Raw genomic sequence first — 13,431 nt, 5'->3', positions numbered from 1 at the left:
ACCTTCTTGGGCAGAATGACAACTCTTTATGACATCTTTTCAAAATGCATCCTACTGAAAGCATGACACACAGAGGGGGAGATTTATCAAAACCTGTGCAGAGGAGTAGCTGACTAGTTGCCCGTAACAACCAATCAGATTGCTTCTTTAATTTTTAAAAAGGTTTCTGAAAAATAAAAGCAGCAATCGCATTGGTTGCTATGGGCAACTGGTCAACTTTTCCTCTGCACAGGTTTTGATAAATCTCCCCCATAGTGGGTCCGTAATCTGAAGTGTCAATGGTATAACATCATACACTTTCTTTTGGAATGTCTGTAAAAAAGGGTACACTTTGAAAACAATTTTTGAAATGTTTCACTCTGTTTAATATATTTACCCCAACTTGCAATGGAAACCCATAAGTCATCATCATAGCTAGCCTTCATATAGACAGCTTAGTTTTTGTCAAGCAACACTCATTCCTCCAGCAGTTCAAATTGTGGCTTTACAGCTTTCCACCCATGATTGGGCACAACTAATTTGTCATTTTTTTCAGTGCTGCTCATTAGAAGTCTAAGTAACAAATACTGTACAGCAATTGTGATCATCATTAACTATACCTCTAAAGGGGACAGTACAATGATTATATTATGAAACTATTAGGAGAACAGCATCTGACAGTCATTAGATTTTGTAATATGATTACAACATGAGTAATTCCATAATGTTTTCAAACTACTGGAAATAACTCTCTCATTCTACCTATTAAAATACCTAACTAAATCCAGTATTTTAACCAATAGGCCTCTTATTTTCAGTACTTCAGGCATTCTGGCAAATCATATTAAATTAAATATCATGCAAAATCAGCTCTATAGAATTTGGGAAACTGTCATGAAGGGTCACATATGAAAGGAAATAATTTTCTATTATATATATATATATATATATATATATATATATATATATATATACACACACACACACACACACACAGTCATGGTCGTAAATGTTGGCACACCTGAAATTTTTCTAGAAAATGAAGTATTTACACATGTTTTGCTTTTGTGTGTATTGGACATAAAACAAAAAAGGGAGGAAAAAAAATAAAAAGCAAAATTGGACATCATTTCACACCAAACTCCAAAAATGGTCTGGACAAAATTATTGCCACCCTTAACTTAATATTTGGTTGCACACCCTTTGGAAAAAATAACTGAAATCAGATGCTTCAATAAGATTCTCACACCTCTCTGCCAGAATGTTGGACCACTCTTCCTTTGCAAACTGCTCCAGGTCTCTCTTATTGGAAAGGCGCCTTTTCCCAACAGCAATTTTAAGATCTCTCCACAGGTGTTCAATGGGATTTATATGTGGACTCTTTGCTCACCACTTCAGAACTCTCCAGTGCTTTGTTGACATTAATTTCTCGGTGCTTTTTGACGTATGTTTGGGGTCATTGTCCTACTGGAAGACCCAAGATCTTGGACTCAAACCCAGCTTTCTGACACAGATTTCAGATGCCTTGCACACATTCAAGACACCCCTGTGCCAGAGGCAGCAAAACTACCCCAAAACATCATTGAACCTCCACCATATTTCACTGTAGGTACTGTGTTCTTTTCTTTGTAGGCCTCATTCCGTTTTCGGTAAACAGTAGAATGATTTGCTTTACCAGAAAGCTCTATCTTGGTCTCATCTGTCCACAAGACATTTTCCCAGAAGGATTTTGGCATACTCAAGTTCATTTTGTCAAAATCTAGTCTTGCTTTTTATGTCTCTGTCTCAGCAGTGGGGTCCTCCTGGGTCTCCTGCCATAGCGTTTCATTTCATTTAAATGGTGACGGATAGTTCGCGCTGACACTGATGTTCCCTGTGGAACTTGTTTGGAGCTGCTTATCCACCATCCGGACTATCCTGCGTTGACACCTTACATCAATTTTTCTCTTCCGTCCACGCCCAAGGAGATTAGCTACTGCTGATTATCTAGATTTATCTGCTTTCATGTGTGATTTTTATATTGCTCACACCTGTCACTTGCCCAATGTTAGTTTAAAGGAACATCACATGCTTAAAACAATCTTTTTTTTTTTCCACACTTTTGAAAGGGTGCCAATAATTTTGTCCAGCCTATTTTTTTATGTCCAATTTGCTTTCTTCCCTCCCTTTTGTGGTTTAGTTCCAATACACACAAAGGGAATAAACATGTATATAGCAAAACATGTGTTACTGCAATCCTTTTCTGTGAGAAATACTTTATATTTTCTAGAAAACTTTCAGGGGTGCCAACATTTACGGCCATGACTGTACATATTCATACATATATATATATAACTTTACATAGTTTGTACTGTTGAAAATAGACAGATGTCCATCAAGTTTAAGCAAGGAGGTGAAGGGAAGAGGTATGGGAGGATATAGGGGAGGGGATGCTATGTTTCTGCATATGCATTAATGTTATATTGTTCTAGGAATTGTGAGAAGGTGAAAGGCATTGTGGTGGATGGGCGTTGTGTGTCACCAAGGCTCCTGGCTTTGGTGAAGTAGGAGCCGGTATTTATTTAGTGTCTGTGCTGCGATGCAGTCTGACACTGTGGCCGTAGTATGGCTGGAAGACCAATCTGGGACGGCTCTTACTGGGAATGACCAAGTGCAGGGTGGGGGGTCATTCCCCACAATCCAGGCGGCCTTTTGTTGGCCTTAAAGCAACCTGTTTCACGAGCTGAGGGGGATTTACTAGTTGCAGCTCACACTGCCAGTGAGAGCTGAAGGTGGAGTTCTTCCCTGTGTTTGCTCCAAGTTTGGTAGCTGGTGAACAGCCTGCCTGGAGGCCTGGAAAAGACTTGCTTGATGCCGCATGGCATGGTGTGAACAAACACCTAAGGAATACAGGTGGACTTTTGTTTTCCTTTGTTCTACATTTAAAAGACTGTTTTGCTGTCTGCCAAGTGTGAATAAAACACTGAACTTTGATTTGAAAATACTGCTTCCTTGCCTCTATACTGCAACCGCATTTTTCTGCAAGAGCGAGTCATCACAGAATGTTTCTAACCCTGTTTTGAAGGCCTCAACTGTTTTTGCTGTGACCAGTTCCTGAGGCAGATTGTTCCATAAATTCACAGTTCTTATGGTAAAGAATGATTGTCACCCCTGGAAACTAAACTTTTTATTCTCCAAACGGAGGGAGTGCCCCCTTGTCTTTTGAGGTTTTTTTTCCCATATTTTTTTTTATGGGCCTTTTATATACTTAAACGGACACTGTCAGATATACAAACGTTTTATACATGTACATCTTGGCAAAACAATAGTTTTTCTAACATACAGGGTGGGCCATTTATATGGATACACCTTCATAAAATGGGAATGGTTGGGGATATTAACTTCCTGTTTGTGGCACATTAGTATATGTGAGGGAGGAAACTTTTCAAGATGGGTGGTGACCATGGCGGCCATTTTGAATCCAACTTTTGTTTTTTCAATAGGAAGAGGGTCATGTGACACATCAAACTTATTGGGAATTTTACAAGAAAAACAATGATGTGCTTGGTTTTAACATAACTGTATTCTTTAATGAGTTATTTACAAATTTCTGACCACTCATAAAATGTATTCAATGTGCTTCCCATTGTGTTGGATTGTCAATGCAATCCTCTTCTCCCACTCTTCACACACTGATAGCAACACCGCAAGAGAACTGCTAGCACATGCTTCCAGTATCCATAGTTTCAGGTGCTGCAGAATGGGCAAAACAAAAATTGGAACAGGACCCTCAGTTTACACAGAAGATTTTGTTCAGTGATGAGGCAAACTTTTATGTCAATGGTGAAGTTAACAAACGAAACCACCGCTATTGGTCTGACACTAACCCACATTGGATAGATCCCTCCAAGACTGTTGGAACGCAAAAATTGATGGTATGGTGTGGTATATGGCGTACAAAGATAGTGGGGCAATTCTTCATCAATAGAAACCTCAAGGCCACTGGATATGCGAAATTGCTACATTATGATGTGTTTACCTCTTTGTGCACTGAAGCTGGCACGTTCCCTGAGTTTTTCCAGCAAGATGCTGCACCACCACATTATGGGTGTCAGGTCCGAGCATTCCTAGATGAACAGTTTCCTGGAAAGTGGATTGGTCGTCGTGGGCCAGTTGAATGGCCCCCAAGGTCTCCCGATCTGACCCTCTTTGACTTTTATCTTTGGGGTCATCTGAAGGCAATTATCTATGCTGTGAAGATAAGAGATGTGCAGCCCCTGAAACTACGGATACTGGAAGCCTGTGCTAGCATTTCTCCTGCGGTGTTGCTATCAATGTGTAAAGAGTGGGAGAAGAGGGTTGCATTGACAATTCAACACAATGGGCAGCTGATTGACAAAGCTGCAGGAGGAACATAGCCTGAGGCAACACTGCTTAACCCCTTAACGACGAAGGAAGTATATTTACGTCCTCCGCCGGCTCCCGCGGCATGCTGCGGGGTCACGCGGTGTCCCCGCGCCATATGGGGTCGGTCCCGGCGGCTATCAATGGCCGGGACCCGCGGTTAATACAGGACATCACCGATCGTGAAAGTATCCCGGCTGTTCGGGACAGCCGTGGTGAAATCGCGGCGTCCCGAACAGCTTACAGGACACCGGGAGGGCCCTTACCTGCCTCCTCGGTGTCCAATCGACGAATGACTGCTCCGTGCCTGAGATCCAGGCAGGAGCAATCGAGCGCCGATAACACTGATCACAGGCGTGTTAATACACGCCTGTGATCTGTGTAAAAGATCAGTCTGTGCAGTGTTATAGGTCCCTATGGGACCTATAACACTGCAAAAAAAAAAAGTACAAAAAATGTGTTAATGAAGGTAATTTAACCCCTTCCCTAATAAAAGTTTGAATCACCCCCCTTTTCCGATAAAAAAAAATACAAGTGTAAATAAAAATAAACATATGTGGTATCGCCGCTTGCGTAAATGTCCAAACTATAAAAATATATCGTTAATTAAACTGCACGGTCAATGGCGTACACGTATAAAAATTCCAAAGTCCAAAAAAGCATATTTTTGGTCACTTTTTAGACCATTAAAAATGAAAAAAAGTGATCAAAAAGTCTGATCAAAACAAAAATGGTACCGATAAAAAACTTCAGATCACGGCGCAAAAAATGAGTCCTCATACCACCATGTACGAGGAAAAATAAAAAAGTTATAGGGGTCAGAATAGGACATTTTTAAACGTATAAATTTTCCTGCATGTAGTTATGATTTTTTCCAGAAGTACATCAAAATGAAACCTATATAAGTAGGGTACCATTTTAACTGTTTGGACCTACAGAATAATGATAAGGTGTAATTTTTACCGAAATATGCACTGCGTAGAAACGGAAGCCCCCAAAATTACAAAATGGAGTTTTTTTCTTCGATTTTGTCGCACAATGATTTTTTTTCCGAATTTTTGGGTAAAATGACTGATGTCACTGCAAAGTAGAATTGGTGTCGCAAAAAATAAGCCATAATATGGATTTATAGGTGGAAAATTGAAAGGGTTACGATTTTTAAAAGGTAAGGAGGAAAAATCGAAAGTGCAAAAACTGAAAAACCCTGCGTCCTTAAGGGGTTAAACACAGAGTTTTAAAGGGGTAGTCCAGGCAAAAACTTTTTTTTAGATATCAACTGGCTCCGGAAAGTTAAACAGATTTTTAAATGATTTCTATTAAAAAAAATCTTAATCCTTCCAATAGTTATTAGCTTCTGAAGTTTTCTGTCTAACTGCTCAATGATGATGTCATGTCCCGGGAGCTGTGCATGATGGGAGAATATCCCCATAGGAGCTGGACAGCTCCCGGGACGTGAGTCATCAGAAAGCAGTTAGACAGAAAACAGCAACTCAACTTCAGCAGCTAATAACTATTGGAAGGATTAAGATTTTTTTTAATAGAAGTAATTTACAAATCTGTTTAACTTTCCGGAGCCAGTTGATATATAAAAAAAAGTTTTGATCTGGAATACCCCTTTTACAATCATGTGCCTCCAGCTGTTACAAAACTACAACTCCAAGCATGCATGGACAGTCAAAGGATGTCCCAGCATTACAGGACAGCCTAAGGAGGACACACATGAATCACATAGGAAGATCTACATAGGAAGTTATACACTCACCATATTGTCTTATGGTAGAGTACAGGCAATCTTTAATAATAATTTTGTGTGTGTGTGTGTTTGTGTACACAGCATAAAATCAGAGAGGAAAGGGTTACAGAGCAGGGCTGCCAGGCTCCTCCAAAAGCAGTGAGTCAGCAGAGTGAGGGAGGAGGAATCAAAGTGCAGGCAAGAGAAGGACACACCCCCTCCCTTTGAGACATTCGAAAATATATTGAGCAGCTGTAAAAATGCAATTTTTTTGTGAAATATGGGTGATAGAGACATAAAAATTACAGGTACATGATCAGGATGAAGTACTGAGTAACATGTAACAGTTTTTTGTGGGATCTGACAGGTTCGCTTTAAATAGGTTAACCATACCCCCTTAAACATCTTTTCTGAAGACTACATAAACATTCTTCTAATCTTTCCTGATAGCTAAGATGTTGCATGACCCTCATAAGTTTAGTCGTGTATCCTTTTGAGCTCCATAACATCCCTTTTATGAACAAGTGCCCAAAACTGAACAGCATATTCCAGTTTCGGCCAATGCCTTACCAATGCTTAATAAAGTGGTTGATCAACAAGTACACCCAGTTCCTTCTCTACCAGTGACTCTTCTAGTTTGACCTTCCCCCTAAGACATATGTTGGATGCAGGTTTTCTATACACAGATGCATAACTTTACATTTATTCACATTAAAACTCATTTGCCAAGTGGATGCCCAGACACTCAGTGTGTCCAAGTCACCGTGTAACTTATGCACATCCTCTACAGACTGTACTGTGCTACAAAGCTTGGTGTCATCTGCAAAGATAGAAACAAAGCTGTTAATCCCATCCTCAATATAATTAATAAATAAATTAAACAAAAGCAGGACCAGTATTGAACCCAGGGGTACACCAATAATAACCGAGGACCAATCAGAGTACGAATCACTGACTACCACTCTCTGGGTACAGCATTTAAAGGGGTACTCTGGTGGAAACCTTTTTTTTTTTTTCATATCAACTAGTGGCAGAAAGTAAAACACATTTGTAAATTAGAATATATAGCTTATGCCTCTAGGACCTCACCAATGGTGCATAATGATGTGGGCAATAATAGATTGTAATTCAGATTATAAAATATAAATATATAAAACAATGACAAAGTAACACATTAAACCGGCACTGTCTAATGAAAATCCCACTGGGCCCTAGTGGGATATCCGAAATAGAATATAAAAAATATAAAAATGATGAATTAATGTTTCAATAAGTCCATAAATCTGCAAATGAAAAATAATAAAATCCGCAAAAGGTGTGGATAGATATTCGGTTTTGTGGCAAAATAAACTTGTAACATAAAGTCAATGTAGCAAAAAGTCAATAATCAAAAAAATTAATGATACAGAGTATCTCTCACCACTGCTTCTGGCTTGATGGATTTTTTTTGTGAATGAATCGCAGCCTTGTATTCCTCGTATGCCCCAATATGGAGAGGGGGGGGGGGCACTAATTTTCCCATCTCCCTTAGCAGCCCCGTTGGCAGGGGGGCGCAAATGGATGTTACGTACCGTGGGCTCCGATGACGGAGGAGCATGCAGCAGTATTCAGCGCTGGAGACCACGCTCGCTAGCCGGCTTGCTGCAGATGGCACTGGTCTGACACTCCGGCAAGAGTGTCAGTCGGCTCAGAAGCGACAACGGGTCTGGCGGTGATGGTACTTCGGGAGCGGTAGAAGGTCCCGGGATGGCGTCCCACGTGGAAGCTTGAGTAACAGGAGGTGCAGGCTGTGCGATGTAGTTAATGGTGTGGTTGCGGCCAGGCAGGGCGGAATGAAGCTGATTTAACTCCTCTCTTGCCAAAACATATAAGTTTGCAGATGGACACTGGTAATAGCTGTGTGAACAGTGCCAGATTCCTAAACGCGTTTCAGGGTGCTGGGAAACATGAACCTCCGACCCCTTCCTCAGTAGAAATGTGTATAGCATTATACACATTTCTACTGAGGAAGGGGTCAGATGTCTCCAGCGCTGAATACTGCTGCATGCTCCTCCATCATCGGAGCCCACGGTACGTAACATCCATTTGCGCCCCCCTGCCAACGGGGCTGCTAAGGGAGACGTGAAAATCAGTGCCCCCCCCTCTCCATATTGGGGCACACGAGGAATACAAGGCTGCGATTCATTCACAAAAAAAATCCATCAAGCCAGAAGCAGTGGTGAGAGATACTCTGTATCATTCATTTTTTTGATTATTGACTTTTTGTTACATTGACATTACATAAACAAGTTTATTTTGCCACAAAACCGAATATCTATCCACACCTTTGGCGGATTTTATTATTTTTCATTTGCAGATTTATGGACTTATTGAAACATTAATTCATCATTTTTATATTTTTTATATTCTATTTCGGATATCCCACTAGGGCCCAGTGGTATTTTCATTAGACAGTGCCGGTTTAATGTGTTACTTTGTAATTGTTTTATATATTTATATTTTATAATCTGAATTAAAAAAAATGTTGATTAACGCTGCTACAATCTATTATTGCCCACATCATTATGCACCATTGGTGAGGTCCTAGAGGCATAAGCTATATATTCTAATTGATATTTATTATTGTTGCCGGTGGGGTCCGGCTTTAGCTTTGATTGCCTCGGTCCTTCTGTTTTGAGCTGCACCTAATTTTAAACATTTGTAAATTACTTCTATTAACAAATCTTAATCCTTCCAGTACTTATCAGCTGCTGTATGTTCCAGAGGAAGTGGAGTTATTCTTTTCTGTCTGACCACAGTGCTTTCTGCTGATAACGCTTTCTTTTCCACCGGAGTAACCCTTTAAGCCAGTTTTCAATCCAGTAACAATTTAAAATTTCTAAACCTAAAGACCTTAAAGGTGTACTCCGCCCCTAGACATCTTATCCCCTATCCTTTGGATAAGATGCCTGATCGCGGGGGTCCCGCTGCTGGGGACCCCCGCATTCTACCATGCGGCACCTACCTGTAACGGCTTCCGGAACCACTGGAGGCCCTCAGGCTAATACCATCCCGACCACGGGGACTGAAGATTGTGATGTCACGACTCCGCCCCTGTGTGACATCACACCCCGCCCCCTCAATGCAAGTCAATGGGAGGGGGCGTGACAGCTAGAGTAGAGTAAAAGTTGAGTAAAATGTCATTACAAAAGTAGAATTGGTGGCGCAAAAAATAAGCCATCAAATGGATTTTTGGGTGCAAAATTGAAAGGGTTATGATTTTAAAATGTAAGGAGGAAAAAACGAAACTGAAAAACACTTGGTCCTTAACCCCTTAACGACCAAGGACGTAAATTTACGACCTGGTGCTGCGGTACTTAGCGCAACAGGACGTATATTTACATCCTGTACAATGCAATGCTCGGATCATGTGGGCTGGTCCCAGCTGCTGATCGCAGCCAGGGACCCGCCGGTAATGGCCGACATTCGTGATCGCGCGGATGTCTGCCATTAACCTCTCAGATGCCGTGATCAATACAGATCACAGCATCTGCGGAAGTGCGGTCAGAAATATGGATGATCGGATCGCCTGCAGCGGCGACCCGATCATCCAGAACAGCGCACAGAGGTTCCCTCAACTGCCTCCGTTGCCTTCCACGGGTCTTCTGCTCTGGTTTGAGATCATATGCTGGTGCGGTTAGCCCTGAGTTCCTCCTAATGTGGCTAGAGTGTGTCAGCAGTTCCTGCAAGAGGAAGGCATTGATGCTATAAAATGGCCTGCCCTTTCACCAGACCTGAATCTGACTGAGCACATCTGGGACATCATGTCTCACTCCATCCATCAACGCCACATTCCACCACAGACTCTCCAGGAGTTGGCGCATGCTTTAGTCCAGGTCTGGGAAAACATCCCTCAGGAGACCATCCGCCACCTCATCAGGAGCATGTCCAGGCATAGTAGGGAGGTCATATGGCACGTGGAGGCCACACACACACTACTGAGCCTCATTTAAGGACATTACAAAGTTGGATCAGCCTGTAGTGTGGTTTTCCACTTTGATTTTGAGTGTGACTCCATATCCTGACCTCCATGGTTTGATAAATTTGATTTCCATTGATAATTTTTGTGCGATTTCAGCACATTTTATTATGTAAAGACTAAAGTATTTCATACGATTAGTTCATTCATTCAGATCTAGGATGTGTTATCTTAGTGTTCCCTTTATTTTTTTGAGTATATCACCAAACTTCTTTCTTTAACACTTTTTACACTAAGTGCACTAACATATTTTTTTTTATTGTATATGTTGTAATATAGGCTCAATATAATGTATTTTGTAAGTTGCCAGACAGGGGAGGGTGCATTCACTTATACAGAGTCAACCCTCAAAGCTAGAAAGGAATTAATCTGGTTTTGAGTTCTGAGTCATATTCATGCACTTGTGTTACTCTATGGTCCAGTCCTATCACTTCAATCACATTAAAGGGGTATTCAGGGCAAAAACATCTTATCCACTTTCGAAAGTATAGGGGATAAGATGTCTGATCGCGGGGGGCCCGCCGCTGGGACTCCCTGCGATCTCCCTGCAGCAGCCCGCATTCTATGGGTAGCTGCGTCTGCAGTTTCGGAAACCACTGGGCTTCCGAGACGGAGACGTGACGTCATGCCACGCCTCGTCCATTCATGTCTATGGGAGGGGGCGTTGCGGCTGTTACGCCACCTCTCATAGAAATGAATGGGGGGGGCGTGGAGTCACGTCCCCCGTTTCTGAAGACCGGCGGTTTCCGAAACTGCAGACGCAGCTACCCATAGAATGCAGGCTGCTGCAGGGAGATTGCGGGGGTCCCAGCGGCGGGCCCCCCGCGATCAGACATCTTATGACCTATCCTTTCGATAGGGGATAAGATGTTTTTGCCAGGAATACCCCTTTAATATTGAACTAAATGCTTTTTTTATTTTGACTAATCAAAGTAATTTTGCTTCCTAAGCATCCATATACTATAAAGCCTTACATGCTTTATATTACCATAAATGACATACAAATAATGTTGTTTTCTCTGCAGGGGCCGGAGAGTCTGGAAAGAGCACTATTGTGAAGCAAATGAAGTAAGGACAAAAATATATAATGTATAAATTCACTTCCCACATACTAATTCTTACCCAATACATTTTACATTGATATAAAAAAATATATAATTTTATTTAATGTTATTAAGGATTATACACCAAGATGGATACACAGAGCAAGAATGCATGGAATTTAAGTCGATTATCTATGGCAACGTGCTACAGTCAATCCTTGCTATAATCCGTGCTATGTCCACCCTTGGTATAGACTATGCGGACCCAAGCAAAGCGGTAAGTTAGAGCCAGGTAATACAATACTAACAGGCATGTTGCTGGAATCTTGTACAGATGAGGGTAATGTTTTCAAAATCTGCGTAGAGGAAGAATGGTGCAGATGCCCACAGCAATATCTTCTCATTTTTAAAGAGGCCTCTGAAAAATGAAAGAAGCTATCTAATTGGTTGCTGTGGGCAACTGCACCACTCTTCCGCTACACCGGTTTTGATAAATTTCTGCCATAATTCTTCTGAAATTTTCATGACATATGATAGCATTTTATTATGCATTGGACTTATCCAAAATGTAGGATAGTAGATATGTTACCTGAGAGTTAATAAAATATATAATAAAGTAAATAAAGAAAAATAAAATCTAACATTAAAATTTTTGCCTTTAGTTTGCCATATAGCTGGAAGTGGATAAAATATATGGTGGCAGTTTTCTCTCATTTCGCATCCTAACTTTTTTCAGTAGGGTACTTTTGTGGAATTAAGACACTGCTGGCCTTGTTCACACTTGATAAACAATTGTACTGTTCCAAGCAAAAAATCAAAGTGTAACAGTGCACCAAAACTGTAAAGTTTCTGACCTGCACCTTATAGGGGTACTTGGCCCCTGGGGATAAGATGTCTGATAGCGGGGTGGCTGGCCACTGGAACCCCCTGCTATCTCTGGATGGCAATTCAGCGTTCTTAACATTTTTGTTCAGAACACTGGGTTCGGGCAGCCGTGACCTCACGCTACGCCCCCCTCCATTCATGTCTAGTGGAGTGGGAGTGAAAACTGGTAGCTCGTCATGCCGGAACCCCTGTGATCAGACATCTTATCTTTTGGATTGGGGATAAGATGTCCAGGGGCGGAGTACCCCTTTAAGGCTATGTTTACACGGCTGAATTTCTGCATGGAATTCTGCATGAAAATTCTGCAGTAAATTCTACAGAAAATAATTACCCATTCACTTCAATGGAATTCCTTCAGCGGAAATTCTGCTGTGCCAATGGGACAGCAGAATCGCATTAAAAGTGTATTGGCTGTAAATTCAAGCTGAATTTTAATGCTGTTCAATATTGGCTGCAGCACCTATAATAAGGTTTGAGATATGGCATCTGATGAAGCAAGCTGTGATTTTTTTTTTGAAAGTTTTTTTTTTTTATGTGGACTTTTAGATTTTAAATGGGAGATCAGATGTATCTTATTTCTGCTTGGAAAACATCCATGTGTGCCAATGGCTGTATTATCATTCTAAAGAGTGGGGCACACTCTGCTGGTTGAAAGTAGCAATAACATGTATTTGGGTCTGACTTTCTATGATAAGGGATTGCATTCATGAATTCTACATTTATTTTTGTATTTGATGTATACCTTTGCACAGGATGATGGCCGCCTCCTTTGCCACCTTGCAGACTCCATTGAGGAAGGCACAATGCCACCGGAGCTTGTGGATGTGATCAAGAGGCTCTGGAAAGATGATGGGGTACAAGCCTCTTTTGAAAGGGCAGCAGAATACCAACTTAATGACTCTGCACCATAGTGAGTGTCAAAATACATCATACAGGAGTTTAAAAGTAATACTCCCACTAATACTGAAAGTTTTTACTCATAATTTTACGGTCTTCATCTTTCATGATTTGCAACATGACCACTCTATTACAAATGTACAGCATCAGAATACTGTGTGGGATATACAGTTCTAAACTTGTGTGGGGAAACAAATCCATATGAAAATAATTAGCAAAAAAACATGGGTCAATATTTATGAATAATGGCACATATTGTACCAATGAAATTAGAGAGGGGGCTTGGCAAGAAATTATTTCTTAAAAATGTCCGATTTCCTTTTACACGTAAAGCTATGAACACTCAAATATTTTAAACCTTTAGGGTACGTTCACACGCGCAAATTTTTTAGCTGGTTTTCCGCTGCGTATTTGAAAGTGGGCGGGCGTTTTTTTCTGCGGCAGAATGTACACTGCAGAAAATCCGCCGCAAACCCCATTGAAGTCAGTAGGGA

General features: G+C 41.1%; 1 protein-coding gene across 9 annotated transcripts in view; it reads left to right on the top strand.

Moving 5' to 3' along the window:
- Nucleotides 1–13,431, top strand: part of GNAT2 (G protein subunit alpha transducin 2) — a 70,543-nt gene that overhangs the window by 48,923 nt on the left and 8,189 nt on the right. For all 9 annotated transcript variants that reach the window (XM_056557891.1, XM_056557887.1, XM_056557893.1 and 6 more), the window contains 3 exons: nucleotides 11,138–11,180; nucleotides 11,291–11,432; nucleotides 12,793–12,950. In XM_056557891.1, coding sequence (XP_056413866.1) covers nucleotides 11,138–11,180; nucleotides 11,291–11,432; nucleotides 12,793–12,950 — 343 coding nt within the window. The remainder of the gene's footprint in view (nucleotides 1–11,137; nucleotides 11,181–11,290; nucleotides 11,433–12,792; nucleotides 12,951–13,431) is intronic.

The sequence above is a fragment of the Hyla sarda genome, chromosome 2, assembly GCF_029499605.1.
Source record: "Hyla sarda isolate aHylSar1 chromosome 2, aHylSar1.hap1, whole genome shotgun sequence".
Classification (NCBI taxonomy): domain Eukaryota; kingdom Metazoa; phylum Chordata; class Amphibia; order Anura; family Hylidae; genus Hyla; species Hyla sarda.
Note: the sequence above shows the minus strand (reverse complement) of the source record. Positions and strands in the feature narration are given on the sequence as shown.